We start from the raw sequence: 21,224 nt of genomic DNA on the forward strand, positions 1-21,224 counted from the left end.
ACAGGCGGGATATTTGCATGAATAAGAAGAACAAATACATTATGTCATTTGTATTGTCTGCTTTGATATTTAGGAGAGTGCGGAGGACAACAACACGTCTGTTCATGACCCGTGTATTCATACACTGTCTTTGCCCGGAACTTGTACTGCAGTACTGAGAAATTGTGTCAAAGACCCAAACATTTTCTCCAAAAGAAGCCATGAAGTCAAATCAAATCAAATCAAATTTTATTTGTCACATACACATGGTTAGCAGATGTTAATGCGAGTGTAGCGAAATGCTTGTGCTTCTAGTTCGGACAATGCAGTAATAACGAACAAGTAATCTAACTAACAATTCCAAAAAAAACTACTGTCTTATACACAGTGTAAGGGGATAAAGAATATGTACATAAGGATATATGAATGAGTGATGGTACAGAGCAGCATAGGCAAGATACAGTAGATGGTATCGAGTACAGTATATACATATGAGATGAGTATGTAAACCAAGTGGCATAGTTAAAGTGGCTAGTGATACATGTATTACATAAGGATGCAGTCGATGATATAGAGTACAGTATCAACGTATGCATATGAGATGAATAATGTAGGGTAAGTAACATTATATAAGGTAGCATTGTTTAAAGTGGCTAGTGATATATTTACATCATTTCCCATCAATTCCCATGATTAAAGTGGCTGGAGTAGAGTCAGTGTCATTGACAGTGTGTTGGCAGTAGCCACTCAATGTTAGTGGTGGCTGTTTAACAGTCTGATGGCCTTGAGATAGAAGCTGTTTTTCAGTCTCTCGGTCCCAGCTTTGATGCACCTGTACTGACCTCGCCTTCTGGATGACAGGGGGTTGAACAGGCAGTGGCTCGGGTGGTTGATGTCCTTGATGATCTTTATGGCCTTCCTGTAGCATCGGGTGGTGTAGTTTGTATCTTAATCTGTTTTCAGGTGGAAAAGGATTCGATTTTCATAATATGTGCAATATGCAAGAAATTGGCAAATAGGGACAAAAAATCATTTCTGCCACACCGGCATGTGCACGAAACCCAATATCTGTGGCTGGTCTTTGAATATCAAGTGTCTTGAAGGAGAAAAGTGCTGAACAATGCCTGAAGTTGTGTAATGTGTTTTGACACAACCATGAAGGTAAGCAGTTGGTCCTGTAATAATTCTTAGATTTCTATTAACACCCACTCTTCTGATTGGAGGAGAAAAGTTCATCTCCTCCCTGACTTGTGGGCTCACTGCCCCCATATGCTTATCAGTGTACGTGAACAATTCCACTTCAGCTGGCCGATTTCCATTTGAAACATCCTTTACAGGTGTGTATGATTTCAAAGTGTTGCCGTTTGGAATAGTGAGAAAACCAGAGTGACCCCCGTGCCAATAACGGCCCGGTAATCACTTTAAATGTCTTTTATTGACAGCTTTTCATGGACTAGAGCCGCAATAATCTGTCCTCCTCCATCCATCTCATTCCAAGCTGTTATTTTTGGAACCAGGATCCTGCCTTTGGATTAGTAGGTGTGCAGGATATTTCCTTTGTGTGCATGTGTGTGTGTGTGTGTGCGTGTGTGTGTGTGAAAGAGAGACAACAGTTTGAAAATATTGTATTTGTCCTCCTTGCATGCAGGGATTTAAATGGTCTGAATTGAATTTGGTGCTGCAGCAGTTGCTTAAAAGAAGATATGGGAATATAGATACCCGCTCAAAATCTGCCTCCCATGAGTGAAAACCAACAGCTCTTGTGTACAGTCAAATGAATCAAAATGGTACCCTGAAATATGCTTAGGTAAGAGCACAACCTGATCCAGTTCAGTACTGTGGTGTCCATGTCTGTCTGCATTTACACCCCTGTAAAGCCAGAGGACAAAGGGACAAAGGGACAAAGGGACAAAGGGACAAAGGGACAAAACATCCCAGACCTAGTGCTACTAAGACGTACTGTACAACAAACTAACAATTGAGGATGACAGCTCTATTCTGTTCCCAATGGCTACTACGGTTTCGAAAAAGTTCACTTATTGACTACATAGATACAGTGTCCTAACTAGTTCACTTATTGACTACATAGATACAGTGTCCTAACTAGTTCACTTATTGACTGCATAGATACAGTGTCCTAACTAGTTCACTTATTGACTACATAGATACAGTGTCCTAACTAGTTCACTTATTGACTGCATAGATACAGTGTCCTAACTAGTTCACTTATTGACTACATAGATACAGTGTCCTAACTAGTTCACTTATTGACTACATAGATACAGTGTCCTAACTAGTTCACTTATTGACTACATAGATACAGTGTCCTAACTAGTTCACTTATTGACTGCATAGATACAGTGTCCTAACTAGTTCACTTATTGACTGCATAGATACAGTGTCCTAACTAGTTCACTTATTGACTACATAGATACAGTGTCCTAACTAGTTCACTTATTGACTACATAGATACAGTGTCCTAACTAGTTCACTTATTGACTGCATAGATACAGTGTCCTAACTAGTTCACTTATTGACTACATAGATACAGTGTCCTAACTAGTTCACTTATTGACTACATAGATACAGTGTCCTAACTAGTTCACTTATTGACTGCATAGATACAGTGTCCTAACTAGTTCACTTATTGACTACATAGATACGGTGTCCTAACTAGTTCACTTATTGACTACATAGATACAGTGTCCTAACTAGTTCACTTATTGAGTGCATAGATACAGTGTCCTAACTAGTTCACTTATTGACTGCATAGATACAGTGTCCTAACTAGTTCACTTATTGACTACATAGATACAGTGTCCTAACTAGTTCACTTATTGACTGCATAGATACAGTGTCCTAACTAGTTCACTTATTGACTGCATAGATACAGTGTCCTAACTAGTTCACTTATTGACTACATAGATACAGTGTCCTAACTAGTTCACTTATTGACTGCATAGATACAGTGTCCTAACTGACTTTCAAGAGGCTTGGACTGTAATATTGCTTTGGTTACAGATTGGATGGATGGTGACCAGGGTTCATCAGTATAGTGTGTGATAGCTGCTGTTATTGCTCTGGTACAGTAAACAGCAGCTATCACCTGACCTGTATCAAATTCCTCACGTTTTAATCTTCTAAAATGGTAAGAGATTAATAAGTTACTTTGTTCTCCACTCAGGTGAATGATGGATTTAATTTTAATTTTAATGTATTTATTTAACCTTTATTTAACCAGGAAGGGCTCATTGAGATTAAAATCTCTTTTTCAAGAGCGCCCTGGCCAAGATAGAGAGCACCAAGTCAATACAAAAAAATTACAGACAGACAACATGAAAAACTACAAGTAATCTGGTAAAAACCATTGAATTCACAAGAGTATAAAACAGCAAATTAAAAACATTGACAGGTCAGGGAATCAGCCTCAAAATCCTTCATCAGTGATTTAAAAACACCAATCGGGACAAGTTCTTCCAGTTTAAAAGTATTTTGTAAGGTGTTCCAAGACGATGGCGCAGAGTACATAAAAGCTCTTTTACCAAATTCAGCTGGGACATTTGGAACAGTTAGCAGGATCAAGTCCAGCGAACGAAGAGAGTAGCCACCACATTTCTGAACAATAAAAATGCACAAGTAAAAAGGTAGTAAACCCCAATGGCTTTGTGAATAAAGGTCTACCAGTGACTGAGCCTACGAGTGACTAGAGAAGGCCAGCCAACCCTGGTATACAAAGTGCAGTGGTGCGTAAGGGTTTTGCAGTTTAAAATAAATCTCAAAGTGCCATGTTAAAGAGTGTCAATTGATCTCAAACACTGAGCGTAAAGTATTAATTTAAGGTTTTAATTCATTCATGGCATTAATTCATGGGACATGTCATTTGGAGACTACGGCACATTTTGCAAAGGTGTGAGAGAGGTTACATTATTAAAGGGTGTAATTCAGCGCTGGAGCATCTGTTTTGGCAGCATGTTTAAACCCTTGTGAGAGTCGCGGGAGACTCGGATTCCAGTACAGTATCTCTTTTCCGCTGTTGTTTTTATGCATGATCATCACTATTTCTTGCAGGCGTACGGCTGTCATGCCTGTCTCCAGCCGTCTTCTAGGGCCGCGTGCGTCATCGCTCCCAGCCAATGATGAGACTCCCCACAAGGATAATAACATCTAGGAGCTCTTCCCAATAGATGTCCCGTGTTTAATCCCACCCAGCACTCAGCCACGAGGCACGCCGCAGAGTAAGCCTCAGCTTCGTCAACAGCATCACCACATCCAGAGCTGTCATTCCAACATGGTACCTGTGTGACAACTATCATACTATTTCAATCAAACACACTTTGTTCGGAGTGTTCGGAGTGTTCCACCTCCATTAACTACTGTATAAGAAGCAGTGCGTGACCTGGGCGAAACCTATTTTCTACTGCTTGTGCTCCTGTTGCTCCTACAGAATATTAGCTCAAAAGTATCCTGGAGCTCCTGCATCTAAATATTAACAGTACCGGCACCTATTTCAGTCCAAATCAAGCAATGATAAGAAGCACAACACAACGTGGAATATCTTTGACAACGTACTTTCTGTACTCTTTATCAAGATATCATCTAGAAGAAGAAAGCCAATTAAATAATGGTGAGTAATTGCAGTATATTGCCACACAGTATATAGGCTGATGATTCATAGCTAGTTGTACAGAACAAAACTTTTCATATCATTTAGTTACATACCAAATGGAACAGCTCCCCTATAGTATATTCATATATGCAAATAAGCGCAAATGACGGTACAAACATAGAGGCCTGTGTGCAAAAGGTGATGTGAGTCCCACCAGGTCAAACCCGCCTGAGTTTTCTGTGGCAGTAGTTACGAGTGCCAGAGGGCTTCATTTGCTTCACCACAGTCAGTGAAGTGAGTCCGCCAACACCTTCAATTATGAAACAATTAGCATTCATAAGTTTGCTTGTGAAAAGCTGTAAGATTGAATTGCAGTTAGTCATCCTCTGACTGAATTCATGAAGCGCTTCCTATTCGCTATGCTCCACGAGGCTAATTTTCATCTGCTGGCTCATCCCTGCTCTCTCTGGGACGGTGTCAGTTGTACTCACAGACACCAAAAGGTCATAAATTAGCAATAAGGGCCATTGAAGTAGGCAAGTTGTTACGCTTCAACCTTGTGATACTTTCAAGAGGAGCTTTCAAAAAAAACACAGTTTTGCATATAAAGATATTCATAGATTGTATTTATTTCATTACTGCCCATCAAAGGGGAAAGGTGGAGAATGCGTTCCCCTGCTCACTCTTTTTATGAATGGCCCTAAATATATGGATCAATTGTTTGTGCTTGAAAAGCAAATGTTTCACATTAGTCATGTGTTGAAAATAGCCAGTGGACAAGAGTACCTGATCATCAGCATCATAATAATCATGCTGTGTGTGAAAGTGTTTTGGTATCATCAACTGACACAACTTTAAACATCATCAGTGTCAGGATGTGAAACCTGTGTGTCTACGTCACTCTGGCCTAGCAGCAGCGCTAAAGCCCTTGTAGCTGTTTGTGTAATATAATGGTGTTGACCCTAATGGCTGTAGGCCTCACTATTGAGTTATTATTTTTATGCAACACTAAGCTCCCAGACTCTTTCATAACCCTGTCAGCACAGCGCACACAACTCTCAGAAAAAATGTAGGAGAGAAGTGATGTTTTATTCACTCGTGGCAGAGTACAATTCATAATACAGCTCCACTGACTCACAGTTTTAATTAAAAACTAGCCTTAGCGCCGGTGGTAACATCCTGATTTATTAAGACCCAACCTCATCCACCCAAGACTGAGTCCACAGTGGGTGAAGGGGTGAGGGGAAGGTGGTTGGCAAAATGCCTAGGAGGGGGAAAAGTGCTTTGTTTCACACAGCAAGGTGGTACAGTAGGCAGGCAGTGTGTGTGGTAACATTTCATTACAGAGTTGCTTTGGCAAGTTTGTTTTATAAAAGAATAGTATGGGGAAACAATGATATGCAGTGTATATATATGTATATAACAGACACCATTGGAGAATGGCCAGTGCAGCAAATTTCACATGAATTGATGGAATTTGCTTCGGTCTGACAGTAATGTTAGGTTTATGTCACCCTCTCATTTAAATCACAGCTACAACGGAATCCCTTGATGCAGAGAGATTTTAATTAAAAACGGTGAGAGCGAGTGAGTGTGCTGGCAAGAGAGGGAGGCAGATTGAATGAAAGAGAGAAAGTTATAAAGATAGAGAGGCAGGACCAACGTTAGATCAGAGCTGTGATACACATAAGGGACAGAAGAAAATAAGAGAGGGAACAGTGTGAAAAAGAGAATGGTGGCAGGACAGAGGAGAAAGACTAAGAATGCGTATTCAGGGGTAAAATGGAACTAGGAAAAGTTTAAAGTACATTTCAACTTCCCTTATTCCTTACTTTCCTCTCTATATAGCTCACTGCACATTTTGGGGATTTTCCCCCCCATTCTGCTCACAGTACAGGTCAGATGTTATACCGTGTGTGAATGTGTGTGTGTAACTGCGCCTATTTTCTCTATTTTCATTCCCCCTTGTCTTCTTCACATCTCCCTTCCTTAGTCACTCTCACTGAGTGATTCTTTAAGGTTTGGCACACACTGGTGATGCAGACCACAGCCAAACACACAGACATAAACAAGCACACACAGACACACACTGACACACACAGACACACACAGACACACACACCAACTCTTTGACTGATGCATACATATACAATGCAATAATCAATTTATGTACACTATATAATGCCCTTACCTTAGGTAATGAACATGTAGAAACACACTCACACACTACCCCAGCCAGTCATCTTTAACCATACTGCCTTCTCAATTACACATCCTTTACCTCGGACAAATGGACACAAACACGGTATCTACTGTAGATCAGGGCTTGGTAGCTCGTGCCCTAAGGAGCCATGGGGGATTCTGTTCCTCGTATCCCCGACTTCATAAGACACATCAATTCTCCTCCTCAAGCCCAATCAATGGCAGTAACATGAAAGGTGGCTGATCGGCCCGCCGCCCAGGGGCTAGTCCTCTAGCATGCAGCCGGGCTCCACAGACTCCTGACTCAGCTCTGGGAGGGGGCTGGGGGAGCTGGGGCCAACCACCACCAGGAATGAGCCCTCTCCTCAGTAAACCCAGGGTAAACCTTTAATTGGACATCATACATGTAAATTTGAATGAAAGCAGGATAGCAGGGTGTCAAGACTTCAAAACGTTTCTTACTTTATGTCTTATGCATGTTTTTGTATGGCCTTGTTAGATAGTGTCCATTGACCTTTAAGAACTTTTAGAGGGTATATGGTGCCAACTCTTATATAAATCATCATTAGGCTTCAGCCATATTTAATTCACCTGTGCAAAGCTTTAAGATCTTTTGAACATGTTCTACTGGCTTTAGGCATTTGTTACTCTAGAGCCACTGATCACATCCATCCACAACTCCCTCATGTCTTCACATTGGTCTTGACTGATCTTTATCACGGTCGACACGATGCAATATACCACGTCTTTCTTGTCCTGGAGGTTTGAGCCAGAAGAGGCCATCTATCCCACACTCACAGTGTGTGTCCATTGATCTTAAATGACTGGATGGGTAGAAGGATCATTAGGCTAGTGCTATGGTGGTAGCTATGTAGTCCACCTTGTCTCTACTCCTTGAGTCACAAAACACTCTCTCTCACACACACTTAATGAGTGTGCCATCAGGGTCTGGCGGTGTGAACGTATCAGGGTCTGGCGGTGTGAACCTATCAGGGTCTGGCGGTGTGAACCTATCAGGGTCTGGCGGTGTGAACCTCAGGGTCAGGGTCTCAGGGCGGTGTGAACCTATCAGGGTCTGGCGGTGTGAACCTATCAGGGTCTGGCGTTGTGAACGTATCAGGGTCTGGAGGTGTGAACGTATCAGGGTCTGGCGGTGTGAACGTATCAGGGTCTGGAGGTGTGAACGTATCAGGGTCTGGCGGTGTGAACCTATCAGGGTCTGGCGGTGTGAACCTATCAGGGTCTGGCGTTGTGAACGTATCAGGGTCTGGAGGTGTGAACGTATCAGGGTCTGGCGGTGTGAACGTATCAGGGTCTGGAGGTGTGAACGTATCAGTGTCTGGGTGTGGTATCAGGGTCTGTGAACGTATCAGGGTCTGGCGGTGTGAACGTATCAGGGTCTGGCGGTGTGAACGTATCAGGGTCTGGAGGTGTGAACGTATCAGGGTCTGGCGGTGTGAACGTATCAGGGTCTGGCGGTGTTAATGTATCAGGGTCTGGCGGTGTGAACGTATCAGGGTCTGGCGGTGTGAATGTATCAGGGTCTGGCGGTGTGAACGTATCAGGGTCTGGCGGTGTGAATGTATCAGGGTCTGGCGGTGTGAACGTATCAGGGTCTGGCGGTGTGAATGTATCAGGGTCTGGCGGTGTGAACGTATCAGGGTCTGTCGGTCTGAACGTATCAGGGTCTGTCGGTGTGAACGTATCAGGGTCTGTCGGTGTGAACGTATCAGGGTCTGGCGGTGTGAACGTATCAGGGTCTGGAGGTGTGAACGTATCAGGGTCTGGCGGTGTGAACGTATCAGGGTCTGGCGGTGTGAACGTATCAGGGTCTGGCGGTGTGAACGTATCAGGGTCTGGCGGTGTGAACGTATCAGGGTCTGGCGGTGTTAATGTATAAGGGTCCTGCGGTGTTAATGTATCAGGGTGCTGCGGTGTTAATGTATCAGGGTCTGGCGGTGTGAACGTATCAGGGTCTGCCGGTGTGAATGTATCAGGGTCTGGAGGTGTGAATGTATTAGGGTCCTGCGGTGTTAATGTATCAGGGTCCTGCGGTGTTAATGTATCAGGGTCCTGCGGTGTTAATGTATCAGGGTCCTGCGGTGTGAATGTATCAGGGTCCTGCGGTGTGAATGTATCAGGGTCCTGCGGTGTTAATGTATCAGGGTCCTGCGGTGTTAATGTATCAGGGTCCTGTCTGGAGGTGTGTTAATGTATCAGGGTCCTGCGGTGTGAATGTATCAGGGTCTGCCGGTGTGAACGTATCAGGGTCTGGAGGTGTGAATGTATCAGGGTCCTGCGGTGTTAATGTATCAGGGTCCTGCAGTGTTAATGTATCAGGGTCCTGCGGTGTTAATGTATCAGGGTCCTGCGGTGTGAATGTATCAGGGTCCTGCGGTGTGAATGTATCAGGGTCTGCGGTGTGAATGTATCAGGGTCCTGCGGTGTTAATGTATCAGGGTCCTGCGGTGTTAATGTATCAGGGTCCTGCGGTGTTAATGTATCAGGGTCCTGCGGTGTGAATGTATCAGGGTCTGGAGGTGTGAACGTATCAGGGTCTGGAGGTGTGAACGTATCAGGGTCTGGAGGTGTGAACGTATCAGGGTCTGGAGGTCTCAGGGTCTGGCATCAGGGTCTGGAGGTGTGAACGTATCAGGGTCTGTCGGTGTGAACGTATCAGGGTCTGTCGGTGTGAACGTATCAGGGTCTGGAGGTGTTAACGTATCAGGGTCTCGCGTTGTGAACGTATCAGGGTCTGGAGGTGTGAACGTATCAGGGTCTGGCGGTGTGAACGTATCAGGGTCTGTCGGTGTGAACGTATCAGGGTCTGGCGGTGTGAACGTATCAGGGTCTGGAGGTGTTAACGTATCAGGGTCTCGCGTTGTGAACGTATCAGGGTCTGGAGGTGTGAACGTATCAGGGTCTGGCGGTGTGAACGTATCAGGGTCTGCGGTGGTGTGAGGGTCTGTATCAGGGTCTGGCGGTGTGAACGTATCAGGGTCTGGAGGGTGTGAACGTATCAGGGTCTGGAGGTGTGAACGTATCAGGGTCTGGCGGTGTGAACGTATCAGGGTCTGGCGGTGTGTAACCTATCAGGGTCTGGCGGTGTGAACGTATCAGGGTCTGGAGGTGTGAACGTATCAGGGTCCTGCGGTGTTAATGTATCAGGGTCCTGCGGTGTGAATGTATCAGGGTCCTGCGGTGTGAATGTATCAGGGTCCTGCGGTGTGAATGTATCAGGGTCCTGCGGTGTGAATGTATCAGGGTCCTGCGGTGTTAATGTATCAGGGTCCTGTTAATGTATCAGGGTCCTGCGGTGTTAATGTATCAGGGTCCTGCGGTGTGAATGTATCAGGGTCCTGTATCAGGGTGTGAATGTATCAGGGTCTGGAGGTGTGAACGTATCAGGGTCTGGAGGTGTGAACGTATCAGGGTCTGGCGGTGTGAACGTATCAGGGTCTGGCGGTGTGAACGTATCAGGGTCTGGCGGTGTGAACGTATCAGGGTCTGGTGGTGTGAACGTATCAGGGTCTGGAGGTCTGAACGTATCAGGGTCTGGCGGTGTGAACGTATCAGGGTCTGTCGGTGTGAACGTATCAGGGTCTGGCAGTGTGAACGTATCAGGGTCTGGCGGTGTGAACGTATCAGGGTCTGGAGGTGTGAACGTATCAGGGTCTGGAGGTGTGAACGTATCAGGGTCTGGCGGTGTGAACGTATCAGGGTCTGGCGGTGTGAACCTATCAGGGTCTGGCGTTGTGAACGTATCAGGGTCTGGAGGTGTGAACGTATCAGGGTCTGGAGGTGTGAATGTATCAGGGTCCTGCGGTGTTAATGTATCAGGGTCTGGCGGTGTGAACGTATCAGGGTCTGCCGGTGTGAACGTATCAGGGTCTCTGGCAGGGTGTGAATGTATCAGGGTCCTGCGGTGTTAATGTATCAGGGTCTGGCGGTGTGAACTTATCTGGGTCTGTCTGGCGGTGTGAACGTATCAGGGTCTGGCGGTGTGAACGTATCAGGGTCTGGCGATGTGAACGTATCAGGGTCCTGCGGTGTTAATGTATCAGGGTCTGGCGGTGTGAACGTATCAGGGTCTGGCGGTGTTAATGTATCAGGGTCCTGCGGTGTTAATGTATCAGGGTGCTGCGGTGTTAATGTATCAGGGTCTGGCGGTGTGAACGTATCAGGGTCTGCCGGTGTGAATGTATCAGGGTCTGGAGGTGTGAATGTATCAGGGTCCTGCGGTGTTAATGTATCAGGGTCCTACGGTGTTAATGTATCAGGGTCCTGCGGTGTTAATGTATCAGGGTCCTGCGGTGTGAATGTATCAGGGTCCTGCGGTGTGAATGTATCAGGGTCTGCCGGTGTGAACGTATCAGGGTCTGGAGGTGTGAATGTCAGGGTTCAGGGTTAATGTATCAGGGTCCTGCGGTGTTAATGTATCAGGGTCCTGCGGTGTTAATGTATCAGGGTCCTGCGGTGTGAATGTATCAGGGTCTGCGGTGTGAATGTATCAGGGTCTGGCGGTGTGAATGTATCAGGGTCCTGCGGTGTTAATGTATCAGGGTCCTGCGGTGTTAATGTATCAGGGTCCTGCGGTGTTAATGTATCAGGGTCCTGCGGTGTGAATGTATCAGGGTCTGGCGGTGTGAATGTATCAGGGTCTGGCGGTGTGAATGTATCAGGGTCTTGCGGTGTGAATGTATCAGGGTCCTGCGGTGTTAATGTATCAGGGTCCTGCGGTGTTAATGTATCAGGGTCCTGCGGTGTTAATGTATCAGGGTCCTGCGGTGTTAATGTATCAGGGTCCTGCGGTGTGAATGTATCAGGGTCTGCGGTGTGAATGTATCAGGGTCCTGCGGTGTTAATGTATCAGGGTCCTGCGGTGTTAATGTATCAGGGTCCTGCGGTGTTAATGTATCAGGGTCCTGCGGTGTGAATGTATCAGGGTCCTGCGGTGTTAATGTATCAGGGTCCTGCGGTGTTAATGTATCAGGGTCCTGCGGTGTTAATGTATCAGGGTCCTGCGGTGTTAATGTATCAGGGTCCTGCGGTGTTAATGTATCAGGGTCCTGCGGTGTGAATGTATCAGGGTCTGGCGGTGTGAATGTATCAGGGTCTGGCGGTGTGAATGTATCAGGGTCCTGCGGTGTTAATGTATCAGGGTCTGGCGGTGTGAACTTATCAGGGTCTGTCTGGCGGTGTGAACGTATCAGGGTCTGGCGGTGTGAACGTATCAGGGTCTGGCAGTGTGAACGTATCACGGTCTGGCGGTGTGAACGTATCACGGTCTGGCGGTGTGAACGTATCAGGGTCTGGCGGTGTGAACGTATCACGGTCTGGCGGTGTGAACGTATCAGGGTCTGGCGGTGTGAACGTATCAGGGTCTGTCTGGCGGTGTGAACGTATCAGGGTCTGGCGGTGTGAATGTATCAGGGTCCTGCGGTGTTAATGTATCAGGGTCTGGCGGTGTGAACGTATCACGGTCTGGCGGTGTGAACGTATCAGGGTCTGGCGGTGTGAACGTATCAGGGTCTGTCTGGCGGTGTGAACGTATCAGGGTCTGGCGCTGTGAATGTATCAGGGTCCTGCGGTGTTAATGTATCAGGGTCTGGCGGTGTGAACGTATCAGGATCTGGCGGTGTGAACTTATCAGGGTCTGTCTGGCGGTGTGAACGTATCAGGGTGTGGCGGTGTGAATTGTCTCAGAATACTAGGTGGTAAATATTTGTGGTTGTGGCTTCATTTAGCACCCCATCGTCTTCGTATAGGAGATTTATTTACAGTTTGTGTTCTCCACCCCATCCGCCCTCATACCTCCCTCACTGCACCTCCTCCCAGCTCTCCACTCAGCCACCATCTTTAATTCAACCCCCCTCCCCTCCCCTTTGCCCCCCACCATTCCTCTCTGGTCATGGTTAATTAATTGCCAAGCTGTTCACTGCCGATGCCAACTGTAACATAGACAAACACTGATACATTGATACCCACATACATTCACGCTCGCTGACACTCCTGACAGAAAACTCCCTAGGTCCAGTATTGGAAGATGTTACAGGACAATAATGGAGATGTTATACAGTGCCTTCAGAATTCACAGCCCTACAAATTCTAACATTTGTAAAAAAAAATATTTAAAAAAGACTAATAAAACACTAATATATCTTGCCTAGATAAGTATTCAACCCCCTGCGTTAATACATGCTAGAATCACATTTGGCAGTGATTACAGCTGTCTTTCTGGGTAAGTTCTAAGAGCTTTCCAACCCTGGATTGTGCAACATTTTCCCATTATTCTTTTCAAAATTCTTTAAGCTCTGTCAAATTGGTTGTTGATCATTGCTAGACAATCATTTTCAGGCAAATTTAAGTCAAAACTGTAACTCAACCACTTAGGAACATTCACAGTTTTCTTGGTAAGCAACTCCAGTGTAGATTTGGCCTTGTGTTTTAGGTTATTGTCCTGCTGAAAGGTGCATTCATCACCGGGTGTCTGGTGGAAAGCAGACTGAACAAGGTTGCCCTTTAGAATTTTGCCTGTTCTTAGCTCCATTTCATAAAAAAAATGTATCCTGAAAAAGTCCCCAGTCCTTAACAATTACAAGCACACCCATAACATGATGAATTCACCACTATGCTTGAAAATTTGGAGAGTGGTACTCCGTAATGTATTGTTTTGGATTTGGCCCAAACATAACACTTTGTATTAAGGACAAAAGGTTAATTGCTTTGCAGCATTTTTTGCAGTATTACTTTAGTGCCTTGTTGCCAACAGTTTTGGAATATGTTTTATTCTGTACAGGCTTTCTTCACTCTGTCAATTAGGTTACTATTGTAGAGTTACTACTGCACAATGTTGTTAATCCATCCTAAGTTTTCTCCTATCACACACTGTTTTTAAGTCACCATTGGCCTCGTATTCCTGAGCGGTTTCCTTCCTCTCCGGCAACTGAGATAGGAAGGACATCTGTATCTTTGTAGTGACTGGGTGTATTATTGATACATCATTCAAAGTGTAATTAGTAACTTCACCATGCTCAAAGGGATATTCAATGTCTGTTTTTTTCCCCCATCTACCAATAGATGCCCTTCTTTGTGAGGCCTTGGGGAAAAAAAATAATCTTTGTGGTTCACTGCTCGACTGAGGGACCTTACAGATAATTGTATGTGTGGGGTACAGAGATGAAGTAGTCATTCACTATTATTGCACACAGAGTGAGTCTATGTCATTTATTATGACTTCCTAAGTATTTAGGATTGAGTTATTTAGGCTTGAGTTATTGACTCAAGACATTTCAGCTTTTCATTTTTTATTAATTAGTAAAAATGTTGAAAAACATAATTCCACTTTGACATGATGAGGTTGTCATGGGTGTCATCGGAAGTAGACCAAAGTGCAGCGTGGTGAGCGTACATTTTATTTTATTTTAAAATGTTCGCCAACATAACAACAAACGAAAGAAACAACAGTGAAGCTTACAGGGCTAAGTGCCACAAACAAAGTCAACTACCCACACTGAACAGAGGGAAAAAGGGCTACCTAAGTATGATTCCCAATCAGAGACAACGATAGACAGCTGTCCCTGATTGAGAACCATACACCGCAAAAACATAGAAATAAAGAAACCTGGAAAACAAAAAATAGAATGCCCACCCCACATCTCACCCTGACCTAACCAAATAGACTCTCTAAGGTCAGGGCGTGACAGAGGTATTGTGTGCAAGCCGGTGACAAAAAAATCGAAATATAATACACTTTAAATTCAGGCTGTAAAATAGCACAATGTGGAAAAAGTCAAGGGGTGTGAAGTGAGTACCGTCTGTATTCATCAAGGGGACGTGCGTCCCAGAAACTATGTAGCAGGTAATCCATATTACCTGGCAGTTTAACTTTGTTGAATTTGGGACACTTTGCACTGAGGTGTTTAAGCAGCCACTGTGTTTGAAATTTGTCGCTTGCATGGCTGAGCGGCGGTTGAGAAGAGATTCTAAATAAATTCTGACAATTATTCAGTTTGCTTCCCAGATTTTAAAAAAGTCAGGAGGGGGAAAATCTAAATGAAATACTGAAAATATTGCATGTATTCAACCTGGGGTTTGAAACTCAGTTACGTTGCAGTTAAGCAGCGGTTGTGACTAAATAGAAAATGACAAGAGAAACTGAGTGTTCCCTATAATACAGTGGTTAGACTAAATCTGTGCAAATGAATCTGTGGGAGAGTGACATCCACAGGGCAAAGCGGTGGTGCTGTGCTTTTATAATCCAACCTTGATAAACAATATTCATTAGCTCTCAACCATGTTCGGCTTCAGTAATCAATGAGAGTTACATGTGCAATTGATTGAATACATGCAATTATTTACACCAGAGTGCTTTAAATGATGATGTTGTGCTGCATTGGCTGTTCTCAGATATTATAGTATCACACACTTTGACGAGCGTGTTGAGATTGAACCCCCTTGTTTTCAATTCTACTCAATGCTGGTGACAGTGTGGCACCTTCTATACAATGTAACATCCTTGGATGTGTCATTGTTCCATCAAGACATCGCTCCCTCTCCCTAACATAGGTCAGAGAGAGGCTCAACAAGTTATTCCTCTCAGTGGTAAATATATGTCTAACATATATGTCTGCAGTGCCCAACACTCACAGCTCTTTGCTGCCACATTTCACAGATCTTGTCAGTAACTGGATGGTAAATCTCTCAGGGGAGAATTAGGTTCCTATTGGCAGTTGTGCTTGGGAATTTGCTAGGAAAATTTTCCCTAACATAGTCCAATCAATAACTTCTAATATTAAGTACTAGTCACATCAATCCTTCTGATTCCTTAGGGTGGCAGGGGTTGCTGGCTGGCGGGGTTACTCCAGCAACGTGTCCATTAACTATGACATTTCACTACCAGTGGGAAGAGAGGCTGGACTATGGCAGTGTCAGCCTCTCAGAAAAACCTGCACTTCAGGATGGACAAGGGTCACTCACTTGGTATATTTGTACTGTACATTATATGACTGTGACATCACAAACGGGCTTTTAGGAATGTAAGTGTTTTGCTTGGTGGATATGGCAACCTTATAATGTATCAGAACACAGAGTAATGTACAAAATACTGTTTGTGGACTATTGCATATAGGAAAATATCCTATTTCAATGATAGGATGAATTAAACCACAGTCCATCTCAAAGCTTTAATTTCTACCCAGAGACCACTGCCTCTGTAGTTAAGCAAGTGTAAAAATGTTGAATAACAGTACTTTCACATTTGTAAGATTTATGAGCGTAGAAAATGCTAAGGTAATCCCATACAGCAAATATAGAACTTGTCCTGGCATATTCAAACAGAGTGTTCCCTTTAAAGCTGTGGTTAGTCTGTGAACATTTTTGTTACTTCAAATACGTATGGGACATTTGAATAAAACAAACTCCCCATGGCTCAAGTTACATGCAGCAAGGCCTGGATTTGTATGTCCAGCACCCCAAAATCATTGCTGAGTAATAACATCATTGCTGAGTAATAACATCATTGCTGAGTAATAACATCATTGCTGAGTAATAACATCATTGCTGAGTAATAACATCATTGCTGAGTAATAACATCATTGCTGTGTTGATATATAGAGATATCTAAAGATGCTGACCTACATCAGCATTGTACAGCAGAATGAGAAGAAAACATTCTTCCCACATAAAAACACCACAGCCTTTGGGTGGAGAGGAAAATAGGTTCAATTGAAGTCGGAAGTTTACATACACTTAGGTTGGAGTCATTAAAACTCGTTTTCAGCCCTTCCACAAATTTCTTACTAACAAACTATAGTTTTGGCAAGTCAGTTAGGACATCTACTTTATGCATGACACGAGTAAAGTTTCCAACAATTGTTTACAGACAGATTATTTCACTGTATCACAATTCCAGTGGATCAGAAGTTTACATACACTAAGTTGACTGTGCCTTTAAACAGCTTTGAAAATTCCAGAACATTATGCCATGGCTTTAGAAGTTTCTGATAGGCTAATTGACATCATTTGAGTCAATTGGAGGTGTACCTCGGGATGTATTTCAAGGCCTACCTTCAAACTCAGTGCCTCTTGCTTGACATCATGGGAAAATCAAAAGAAATCAACCAAGAACTCAGAAAAAAAATTGTAGACCTCCACAAGTCTAGTTCATCCTCGGGAGTACTTTCCAAAGGCCTGAAGGTACCACGTTCATCTGTACAAACAATAGTACGCAAGTATAAACACCATGGGACCACACAGCCGTCATACCGCTCAGGAAGGAGACACGTTCTGTCTCCTAGAGATGAACGCACTTTGGTGCGAAAAGTGCAAATCAATCCCAGAACAACAGCAAAGGACCTTGTGAAGATGCTGGAGGAAACAGGCACAAAAGTATCTATAACCACAGTAAAACGAGTCCTAAATCGACATAACCTGAATGGCCGCTCAGCAAGGAAGAAGCCACTTCTCCAAAACCGCCATAAAAAATCCAGACTACGGTTTGTAACTGCACATGGGGACAAAGATTGCACTTTTGGGAGAAATGTCCTCTGGTCTGATGAAACAAAAATAGAACTGTTTGGCCATAATGACCATCACTATGTTTGGAGGAAAAAGGGGGAGGCTTGCAAGCTGAAAGAACACCATCCTAACCGTGAAGCACGGGGTGGCAGCATAATGTTGTGGGGGTGCTTTGCTGCAGGAAGGACTGGTGCACTTCACAAAATAGATGGCATCATGAGGACGGAAAATTATGTGGATATATTGAAGCAACATCTCAAGACATCAGTCACGAAGTTAAAGCTTGGTCGCAAATGGGTCTTTCAAATGAACAATGACCCCAAGTATACTTCCAAAGTTGTGGCAAAATGGCTTAAGGACAACAAAGTCAAGGTATTGGAGTGGCCATCACAAAGCCCTGACTTCAATCCTATATAAAATGTGTGGGCAGAACTGAAAAAGCTAACAAGGAGGCCTACAAACCTGACTCAGTTACGCCAGCTCTGTCAGGAGGAATGGGCCAAAATTCACCCAACTTATTGTGGGAAGCTTGTGGAAGTCTACCCAAAACGTTTGACCCAAGTTAGACAATTTAAAGGCAATGCTACCAAATACTAATTGAGTGTATGTAAACCTCTGACCCACTGGGAAGGTGATGAAAGAAATACAAGCTGAAATAAATCATTCTCTCTACTATTATTCTCACATTTCACATTCTTAAAATAAAGTGCTGATCCTAACTGACCTAAGACAGGGATTTTTTTTTACAAGGATTAAGTGTCAGGAATTGTAAAAAACTGAGTTTAAATGTATTTGGCTAAGGTGTATGTAAACTTCCGACTTCAACTGTACAACTGTTCAAAGCTATGTACATGTAGTTTTTTCCATACATACATACAGCAACTGGAGCATCAACATACACCTCTGAAGTCTCGACACGGCAGTATCCAAAGAAGTGCCTGAAGGTAACAGATGTCACCAAAGCAAATGTTGGAATTCAATGCTCAGCTAATGATTGGGTCTCGAGGCAGTTTTCCAGGTGACTGATGTTCCTCTGTGGAGACGAGGATGAGTGAAGGCGTATTGATTCCTGTTGACAATTCAGTCAGTTCTATGCTCAGCCTGACATGTGTCAGGTCAATCTAAAAAGGTGATTCTGGTAGATCCAATTAATATTCATTGATAGCATTACCTCGGCAATAAAACCTATTGAAGCCAATAGTTTCCATATAATTCTACAACAGCCACTACATTCTTCAATAATTGGATATTAGCCAGATTGATGTTGAATATATTCCACAGATCCTAACCTAGAAAGACTACACAGTAATCATTTGTTTTTATATGTCCCTGAATATTCACAAATAGGCCTACAATATTGAAATAGTATTGTTGATGATCCAATACACACCACACCATACTCTCACAAGCCATCAAACATAAGCAACAGACAATCAATAGCCATTTTATTCCCAAATCTACTATATCTAGGCCTATGTTCATCTTCAGAAATTTGAAGAATAGTCTTAGTCTCTTCACTATCCTTCCCTCCTCCTTTATGCTAACTAACTTTCAGGATATCAATTTTGCCTCCTTTTATGGATAAGTTGAAAGAAACATTCTCTCTCTCTTTCTATTCAGCAAAGAGGGTAAAGCGGTATAAAACACTGGAGCAGGTGTCAAGATATTGACAAGATACATAACTCCATGTGTAGTAAGTCCTACTCATCCTTTATCTTTTAATTAGGTTTTATGGGGAGGGGGAGGGTAGAGTGTGCTTATTTTAGAATATTTCAGACTATTTTCAAGATCAAAGGTTGTAGCTGTATTGTATTGTATATGCCACTGCATGTCTACCTCTGACATGTGTTGGGATCCATACCTGTACGTGCTGCTCGAGAGTCTATTTTTAAACCGCTTTGATGACTTAGTAAAACAAAACACCATTTTAAAAGGTTTCCTTTATACCAGCTGAAATAGCAATCTATTATCTTTCTCTCCATCTGCTTCGAGACCGTTCTCTCCATCAGTCAAAAGAAAAATGACTAACACAAGAGCCGAGCCGCAGAGCATTGAAACATAACTGTGCATGACAATGATAAAGGCTACAGTAATACAACAAAGAGAAGAAATCCCATTTGTAATAGGTATACATGAGCTATAGATAAGACCTAAAACCGATCTATGAACTAGAATTCTGATAGACCAATATCCTTATTCAAACCATTATTCTAAAATGTCCTGTTTAGTTTCTAAGCTTTATAAAAGATTAGAGAGAGAAAAAAAATGATTGGATTTAGGCCTAATAGCCTCATGTATAAAAAATATTGCTATTAAAAAGGCTTAAACACACTCAATGTAAAAGTCAGTGGAGTTGAAACAGAGTAGTGAAATGGATAATATTATTCAATAACATTGCTGATTTGGTTATGTTCTATATCAATGCTTGGTCTAATACTGCAACATCAACCGTTAGTAACACAGTATAGAGTGTTCCATGAACAGTAAAGAAGGCCGTTGTTAAGGGCGGTGCTTTTCAATCATAGTAGTAATAGCATTTGTAGTGTGCTCACATCTAGAGCCCATAAGAGAATAATTTAGTTTCTCGGTCTCACACTCCGTATGGTGGCTCAGTCTCTTGAAAGTCATGTCCGATTAACAGTGCACCGAGAAAAAGACGATAGGAGGGTGGAAAAGGGGGAGAGCGTACGTTCAAAGTCAAAATGATAGTGAGAGTCAGAGGATGCATATGAGAGAGGGAACGAGTATTGAGAGAGAGATGAGCTGAACACATTGAAAAGAGGAAAATATGAAAAATATGATAATGGCTCTGGTTGGTAATAGCTGTTTATGGGCCATTATTTACTGTTTCTGTATTCATATACGTAGCGAGCCCAATCTCAGTCGGACTTCAGGGAATAACAAATGTCTTCTTCATCTTATCACACATAACAAAACACAGACACGCATAGGCCTACATACAAAATCTGAACTCAATATACACACAGATGAGCACACCCTTTTGTCACAAAATCTCATTCAACAAATCCTTTAATTGCTTGATCAATATCTGTAGAGCCATGCAAATTAAGCTAGTAGTCAATAGCGGCTGGGTCAGGTTGAATAACCAAGTAAAGCTCACACACTGACGCAGTCCATCGATCAAAAAGCGCACCACGCTAAAATCCTGTGCCCCTTTCTACCACAAGGCCTGCAGGTCTCACCCTGCACCACTACCACCACAAACCATCTCCACATTGATATGTTTATGCTGGAGATTAGAGTTTTATGGGACACCGAAAATGTGTAAACCTGAAGATGTTGTAGAATTTGAGATGATGTTGTTGACTCATTTTCACAGACGAGCAGAAGAATATCAACACGAGACAAACTCTCATACATACAGTATCCCCAGTGTGTAAACTACAGTGTGTGACTAACACACACACTCAGGGATGAGATGGGTTGTGTGGGTAGTTGCTGTAAGACAATGAGCATAAAAAAGGTCCATCAGTGTGTCCTACCTTGTGTATTGGCAGCCAAAATGTCATCCCTGCTTCTCAGAAGTAGCATGATGGTGAGGCCTGGGACTCCTCTCTCCCTCTCATAGCCTCAGACTGAGGGAGGGTGAACTGAGATGCACACACATGGAAAAAGACAAGAAAGAGATGCATCACAATAGCCTAATCAAAAACTTTAAAACAGCTCTGTCATGTTAACACAGGAACCTGTTACATCTACAGTTGTGGCCAAAAGTTTTGAGAATGACACAAATATTAATTTTCACAAAGTTTGCTGCTTCAGTGTCTTTAGATATTTTTGACAGATGTTACTATGGAATACTGAAGTATAATTACAAGCATTTCATACGTGTTAAAGGATTTTATTGACAAGTTGATGCAAAGAGTCAATATTTGCAGTGTTGACCCTTCTTTTTCAA

At 43.3% G+C, this 21,224-nt stretch overlaps 1 protein-coding gene across 1 annotated transcript in view; it reads right to left on the reverse strand.

The window, feature by feature from the left end:
* The window catches only part of LOC112259208 (glutamate receptor ionotropic, NMDA 2B-like), an 89,618-nt gene that overhangs the window by 60,410 nt on the left and 7,984 nt on the right, over positions 1–21,224 (reverse strand). The window contains exon 2 of the mRNA XM_042315585.1: positions 20,809–20,916. Coding sequence (XP_042171519.1) covers positions 20,809–20,835 — 27 coding nt within the window. The 5' untranslated portion in view covers positions 20,836–20,916. The remainder of the gene's footprint in view (positions 1–20,808; positions 20,917–21,224) is intronic.

The sequence above is a fragment of the Oncorhynchus tshawytscha genome, unplaced genomic scaffold (genome assembly GCF_018296145.1).
Source record: "Oncorhynchus tshawytscha isolate Ot180627B unplaced genomic scaffold, Otsh_v2.0 Un_contig_7158_pilon_pilon, whole genome shotgun sequence".
NCBI lineage: Eukaryota > Metazoa > Chordata > Actinopteri > Salmoniformes > Salmonidae > Oncorhynchus > Oncorhynchus tshawytscha.